The 8,045-nt window shown below is 34.2% G+C and overlaps 2 protein-coding genes across 2 annotated transcripts; one reads left to right on the top strand and one right to left on the bottom strand.

Moving 5' to 3' along the window:
* Positions 1-2,273: 2,273 nt before the first annotated feature.
* On the top strand, positions 2,274-3,859 carry LOC102602614 (NAC domain-containing protein 66-like). Its single transcript, XM_006352155.2, has 3 exons — positions 2,274-2,574; positions 2,786-3,075; positions 3,158-3,859. Exons 1-3 carry the CDS (start codon positions 2,403-2,405, stop codon positions 3,740-3,742), a joined length of 1,047 nt encoding a protein of 348 aa, XP_006352217.1. The 5' UTR covers positions 2,274-2,402; the 3' UTR covers positions 3,743-3,859.
* Positions 3,860-6,169: 2,310 nt separating this feature from the next.
* On the bottom strand, positions 6,170-7,495 carry LOC102601953 (protein GPR107). Its single transcript, XM_006352236.1, has one exon. The coding sequence runs from the start codon at positions 7,493-7,495 to the stop codon at positions 6,170-6,172; it is 1,326 nt and encodes a 441-aa protein (XP_006352298.1).
* Positions 7,496-8,045: the final 550 nt, after the last annotated feature.

Here is an 8,045-nt window from a genome sequence, read left to right as displayed (position 1 = left end):
AAATAAGAATGAAATAGAAATAATAATATAATATTGAGGAGAGAGAAGGATATATTTTTTTAGAGAGTAAAATAGAGAATTGGGTTGGAATTGGTTGTCTAAAAAAATAGAGAACTCTATATTTGGAGAGTAAAATAGAGGATTGGGTTGGAAATGCCTTCACATACATATGATGTGGAAAATAACGAATCAAATAAAGACACATGACATTTTAATTTAAAATAATTATAAATATGAATTTTAAGTATAAACAAATCTAAATCTAAAAAGAAAAGAATTTCAACTTAAAAAAAAAAAAACTATACACCCTCACCTCCCCCCCGCAACTCCACCGCAGCCCACCCCACCCCGCATCTTCCTTTCTTCTCACCATTGTTAACTCTCAACATAGAAAAATTGGAGGTTATAATATATATATATTATGAATTTACCATTTTTATTTCTCTCTATGCCTTCTTTCTCATTTCTATTTAAATTGATAGTGTTTTCTTGAAAGATCTGTTCTTCCTTTGTTTATTGTGATTTCGAATTTGCTTTTTTTTCTTTCCATTTCTCCTCGATTTGTGGGGAAGAAGGGGTATGGGTCGGGGAGACGAAGAAGGAGAGAGAAAATATTTAAATAATGATCTCCATTTTTTTTGGCTAAAAAGATGTGGATGGTGTTCTCCATTTTTTCGGACAAAAAAGATGTAGATGATGATCACCATTTTTCGGCAAAAAACTGTGATGGTGATCTCCATTATTTTCCAACAAAAAAATAAAGGGTTAACTCTACATCTAAAAAATTAAGTACAATAATAAGAAGATTAAAACCAAAAAAAAAAAAAGGAAGAAGAAAATTTGTAAAAAAAAATAAATGGTGGCAGGATGCTATGGTCTTGAAACAGAAAGAGATTATTATTATTTTTTAAATAATGAAAAAAAAAAAAAAAAGAAAAGGGAAAACATTAATATATTAATTTCATGCGCCCACCGAAGTGTGTATTATACTTTTTGTGCCACATCTGCATAAAGTGTCTAAATGGTTCAAATTCGAGAGGGTACATATGTTCAATAGATGCAAGTCCTAGTTGAGGTATCTAAGTGAATTATGCAGACAACTTTAAGGGATTAGGAATAACTTAAGCCAAAAATAAAAAACGTTATGATTGCAGTGACTGAATTGGAGCGAAGGTGGAAATGGCCATGAAGAGAAATTTGTATCTTTATTATAATTACCTCTCTATAATAATAATGTGATAGATTATCATGAATTTAGAAAGTGCAATGCTTCGACCCCATCTCTTAATTAATCTCTCGTTGTCTTTGGTGTTATGTTAGTTGCACGAGTAAAGTGAGAGATGAATATAGAAGGAAAGTCAGACAATCACCAACAATAGGTGTGACGTGATGGATATCATCCTTCCGCATTTATTAGAGATTTTGAATTTAAGTCCTTACGAAACCAGATCACAAAAGATGATTCTGACCTAACTCACATCTCAAATATTAGCTCGTTTTTATGAAAAAAACTCAAAGTACTTTTTTCAGATTTGACGTTCAACACCACTTGAAAATGAAGAATTTCTAGTAGGAAGAAATGATTCACCCTTTTTAATGAAGTGTACATCAATACAAATTTTATTTAAACAGAATAGTAAATATCGATCGAATATCATACGTTAAAAATAAATAAAACATGAAAGAGGGGAATATATTGGTGGTTTGAAGGGAGCTTTTCTAGAGATTTTAAGGTCGAGTGTCATAGTTTGTTGAAGTAGGGGTTACCCCACCATTGTGGGACCCTGTAATCTACCTAAGTAGGGCCCACAGCCTTACTCTTTTGGTCTGGCCTATCATTCTATTTGGTTACATTTTTCTTTTTCAATTTTGGCGGTGTAATTTTTAGATAAAATTACATATACTTAAAATTGATAAAGAAGAGTTATTCAAATGGTAACCATCTCGAAGAAAAAAAAAATACACTCCTTCTGCTTAAAAAGAATAATTTATTTTTTCTTTTTAGTCTGTTTCAAAAAAATGATCTATTTCATTATTTGGCTATACTTTAATTTTAAAAAAAACTCACGTGGTATATTTAAGACCACAAAATTAAATGAATTTATGATCATTTTTAAATCATTCTTTTTTAAATGGAGGAATTATACAGCAAATCATACTATTCCCCATTATACCAAACCTTTTCATGCATTTTTGGACCCAAATTTGTTCCTAACAACTGCATATAAATGATGGTGTTTCCTCTCTTCCCTTTTTACCACTCTTCTAACTCTCTTTCTACACCATTTTAAGGAAATCAAAGTAAGTTGAGACAACAAGCTAAGGCCAATTTTCCCTTCTTCCTCTTTCTCTTAGTCTAGCCAACTAGCTAGGCTTGTTTACGTACTCGCGACATATACGACATGAATCTATCTGTAAATGGTCAATCACAAGTACCTCCGGGCTTTCGTTTCCATCCAACTGAGGAAGAACTCCTTCACTATTACTTGAGAAAAAAGATTGCTAACGAAAAGATTGATCTCGATGTTATACGTGAAGTAGACCTCAACAAGCTCGAACCATGGGACATTCAAGGTGAGACCTAGCTAGCTAGCTCTTTCATCAACTTATGCATTATTCATCAATATGTCAAACAAACTATATATGTCATTACAGAACTATTTCCTCTGTCTCAAAGGTTGACACATTTCTATATTTAATAAACATTTAACTTTAAAATATCCATTTTACCCTTAATGAAATGATTTCTAGTCACACAAGTATTAATCTATTAATTATGTACCAGAGAAGTGCAAAATAGGATCAACGCCACAAAATGATTGGTACTTGTTCAGCCATAAGGACAAGAAGTATCCATCTGGGAGTCGTACCAACCGTGCTACTGCTGCTGGATTCTGGAAGGCTACGGGTCGTGACAAAGTGATATACGGAAACTGTAAGAGAATAGGGATGCGAAAAACCTTAGTCTTCTATAAAGGACGTGCCCCTCATGGCCTGAAATTAGATTGGATCATGCACGAATATCGCCTAGACGACATCTCCACGCCCCAACATGAGCCCCCTCTCAACTTTTGTGTAAGACTTATCGATTTATGATGAATTCCCATAATATATTGTCGATGTAAGTAAGTTAAACTCATTTATTCTTAACATCTAGGCCTCGGAATCAGCTGCTCCGGAAGAGGGTTGGGTGATCTGCCGTGTTTTCAAGAAGAAGAGTGTACTTCAAAGCTCCTCTGCAGTAATATCTAAAACTCTTACTCATGAGAATACAAGCACTCATCACGACGGTGTTCTTGATCAAATACTCATGTACATGGGAAGATCATCCAAACAACAACATGAAACCAAAAGCAGCAATATTGTCCAACAGGTCAACAACAACGACAACGGAAACATTCAATTTGATAATAGTGAGGACAGTTTCCTACACCTTCCAGAGCTGGTGAATCATCATCAAGATTGCAATTTTGATGATGAGATGATCATCATGTCAACAGAAACCGATGATCAACATTATTCTTGCATGATTAATAATTACCAAGAGGACAATGAGGCTGCAGATCATAAAAAAAATGGACCTACTTGTGACTGGTTAGCCCTGGTGGCTTCTCAACTTAATGGCCACCATCTTGAAGCACCAACGAACAATAATACTACTCGATCCAATGATGATGATGTTGAATTTTGGAGCTATGCACAATCATCAACCTTTGATCCACTAAGTCAGTTCACTGTATGAATCACACTTAGATAAACTCGTACGTACTGTATAGGATAGTATGCTACTTTTTCCTAATACTTAACGTTGTCCTTCGTGATCATTGTATTGCTTAATTATATAAAACAGAAAAATACTCTCAAATATGGTCTTTTCTGAGCATGATATCATATTTCTTGATTTATACAGTACGTATGCATACTGTACGTTCTTTTTTATAGGCTAAACACGTGGAAATTCTTTTTTATGATAATACAGTTGATAAACTAAAGTTGCTATGATGATTGCATAGGCAAGAGGCACACTGAATCCACTGCATATATAAATTAGGGGAAAAGGACAAATATATCTCCGAACTTTCAAAAATGGTATGTCAATACCCTTCGTCATACTTTTCGTTCATCAAAGCCCTTGCCGTCCAATAATCAGTACGCATTTATCCCTCCCACTAACGGAGCACTTATTGTGTACACGTGGCACAACCCTACGCCACAATCCGAGTTGATCAATTTTTTAACCCAAATTTCAAAACCTACCCATAACCCATTTAACCCACTCGATTTACCCACAAATAAACTCTCTAAAATCCTAAAGAAAAATGAAAATCCTTATTGAATTCATCAAGACCCTGATAGTATCCTTCTGAACATTAACATCATTTTTAATCTTCTTCGCATTTTGATAATCCACATACGACACCGCCGGCAACGGACGGTGGAGGTGGCGGCGGAGGCCGATACCAACCCGATCAGTAATTACTGTGAGGATTATTCTAATTTTGATAGATTACAAATTTAGTACCATACTGGACTGATTGAAATTAAAATGGTAATTCGAATTGGAAGGAGGAGTTAGTAAAGGATAAGGGTTTCGGGAAGGGGAAGGTGTTGTAGAAGCTGCAGGTAAGGAGTAGGTTGGGTGGGGAGGTGGTGGGGGAGGGAAGGAAAGGGCGGAGCAATAGCAGAAGACGACGGCGGCAGCAACGGAGGAGGAGGGTGGTGGAGGTGATGATTTTGATGCCTTTTACTTCATGAAATTCCCATTTTTCCTTCATTGCAGGAACCAGAGGAACAGTAGGAGATGAATTTTGAAGAAAGCAACAGAAGAATTAGAGAAGAAGAATTACAGAAAAGATTAATGGAAAATGTGGGACCCATGTTGTTAAGGAAAAGTGATTAGTATGTTAAGTTGTTGAAAAAATAATTTCAAAAATTAAGTTTTACAAAAACAATAGCGGGTTTTTGAAATTTGGGTAAAAAAATTGGTCAATCGGGTTGTGGCATAGGATTGCAACACATATACACAATCAATGCTCTATTAGTGGGAGGGGTAAATGTGTACTAATAATTGGATGGCAAGGGCTTTAATGGACGAAAAGTATGATGAAGGATATTGACATATCATTTTCAAAAGTTCGGGGTATATTTATCCTTATTCCCTATAAATTATAGTTCATCTGACTCTGCCGTCCTTTTCTTCATTATTACATTGTTGACAATTGATCCCATATATACTTTATTTTTATGTTACCCTTTAAAACGTTTTAATCTTTTTCTCTTGTTGGTTTATATTTTATAATTTTATGAATCTATGACATGACATATTGATAATTAAAGCTATAGTTTGTAGCTAATAAATCAATGTAAAGTCACTTTCTTAAAGATGACTACATAAGTGAATATAATTGGTAGCTAAACTAATTTCAATGGTATAGAATTAATTGAGCATCTTCACATTTGAAATTACCAACTGCAGTTAGTTAGTATTACTCCTACTATCAAGTTGTGCGTCTACTTTTAATTGTTAAGTTACGTTTTTCGAAAGTCAATTTGACTAATTTTCACAGTTAAATTAGATTACATTAATTAGATATTTTTAAAAAAAAAATTAGATATTCAAAAACTATACGAAAAGTACTATAAATTCCAATATTTTTGCATATCAATATGATGAAAAATACATTGTAAAATATTAGTCAAAGTTATTATCGTTTGACTCTAAAAAAGGAAACTATGACAATTAAAAGTGGACGGAGGTAATAATCACATCAATTTATTCATAGATTGTAGAAGTACTACTTATGAGAGCTTATGAGAATATGAAATGCTTAAAAAAGGCGGAATGACCTGAGAAACCTCTTGTATTTGGCTCTGTTTGTCAGTTAAACCCTTAAACTCATGGTTATGCCAACTGAACACTTAAACTATTTTAAACACAATATCAAATGCTACATAAGTCGAGATTAAGGTTCATATTCTACTTTAATTCACATGAAATGCTCAAGTTAATTATACAAATACAGAGAGACAAAATTGACAACATAGAAATTAAACAAAAACTTCAAAGTAAAAAATGATCTACAAGATGTGCACTATAATATATAGTCACCATCACTTTCAACCATTTCAAAATTGATCATGAGATCCTGTAATCTCAATAATAATTTTTTCACAACTCAAACTCGTCACCAAACTTTAAAGCCTCAGAGGCAGCTTCTTCCTCTTCATCATCAATCATAAAGTACGGGTTATGTACCTCGGGCCTGAATTTAAATCCAGTAAACAAATAAAAAGCCAGAGTTGCAACTTCCCCTGCCACTACACTAGTCCAAAGATACCTATACGATGTAATCGTCTCCAATGCATAGACTACAACTCTCGTAAAGTAAATATAACATATAACCACGACGTAGTACTGTCTAAAGAGTGTCAATTTCATCAAATTCACAGCAGCTTTACCATCAGACTTAGCTGCCTCGCGTAAATTCTTGATTGACCAAACAATAGGGAAAAGAACCGCGCAACAACAAATCACATCAACGAGTAAAAACACTTGTTTCCATGTCACCCATTCATCTCCATAAGGTCCATCTTCATCAATCACAACTTGAGCTATATTTGCTATAACTTGTAGTGGTATCACAATCATCAAAACTTTCTTCTCCTTATCTTGCAAATAAGGTTTGAGAAATGACCAGCCTGTCCCAATCAACACGATCAACGTAAACAACATTATTCCTTTCAAGAAACTGAAAATATAAAACAGAACATCCCATCCATGAGCACTACCGGTTCGTTTAATGTAAGATTTATCCTCTGCTTCACACAGCAAATTCAAGGCTTTCAATATGATTACAGCCAACATGAAGAAATGAATCGCGTGAATGGTTAATCGCTTCTTGAACAACAAGAATATCCAAAAAATGCATAAACAGAAATAAACAAGAGAAAACACGAAATAAATCCTAGGCAAAATTGCCTTGCCAGCAGAGAGATAGTCTCTATTTCCTGATTTGGGATCAAGATTATACATTGCTGATCGAACGGTCATTGAAACTTTTAATTGTGGACAACAATTAGCAAACACAAGAGAATACTGATCAGAATCTGTTTCGACAAAAAGGGTATCGAAAGAGGAATTGTCATGAAGTTTATCAAATGTGTAGACAAGCTTGACAATATCAGATTGAATTGCGCAGGTGATCTCAGCATCCTCAATTTGTTCAAGAACATGCATCCACGTATCGCGAGTACATAGAAAGAATCCAACTTTCGAGAGATCAAGGCTTGAAGGATTGCTAGGGACACCAAGGGAGATTTTTGAGACATTGAGTTCCAATCTACCACGATGAGTGAAGCCAAATTCATCGAATGGTATAATGGGACGATCATCAGATCGAACCTCAGAGGATCTGATTTCAGCTAGAGAAGGTGAATAAAAAAGTGATGTGACAAAGAAAAAGAATAAGAGAAAGGAAAATTTTGGGATCGACATTGTTGGATCGATTAGATAAGCAAAATGGTCCTTTTTTCGTGATATTTACATAATGCTTTAATTTTGTTTGTGTGTAGTATACGGAGTTTAAGAAAGAGAAGGGACACAATGTACTTCTCCTTCTGTTCTAAGAAATGGAATTAGTATTGCCTAACGAAAATACGAATGGGGAAATGCTGTTATGTTTAGTTCTGTTCGTTGGATATATGAGGCTAAAACTATTTTTCAATAGTGTCACCCGTTCGAATTCCATGGTCAAGAGGGGAATGTTAAACATTTTTCACATATTAGATTTTCTTATTGACCTGTAAATTAAGTAAAATATTCATTTTTTATTAAAAAAAGAAGTATATTAGTGTCATATATTTCTATCATTTGACATTGTACTTTATACTAAGTGTTTTCGGAACAAATGTATGATTACAAAAGTTCCATATAAATACATAAGGTATAACATATATATATATTCTCGATCGTATGGATATGTATATTGGACTAGAATGCTATACTAAATCCCCCCCCCCCCCCCCGCCAACAAATCCGCACACCG

Source organism: Solanum tuberosum, unplaced genomic scaffold, assembly GCF_000226075.1.
Source record: "Solanum tuberosum cultivar DM 1-3 516 R44 unplaced genomic scaffold, SolTub_3.0 scf00147, whole genome shotgun sequence".
NCBI lineage: Eukaryota > Viridiplantae > Streptophyta > Magnoliopsida > Solanales > Solanaceae > Solanum > Solanum tuberosum.
The sequence above is the reverse complement of the archived record's forward strand: the minus strand, read 5'-3'. Positions and strand labels throughout refer to the sequence as shown.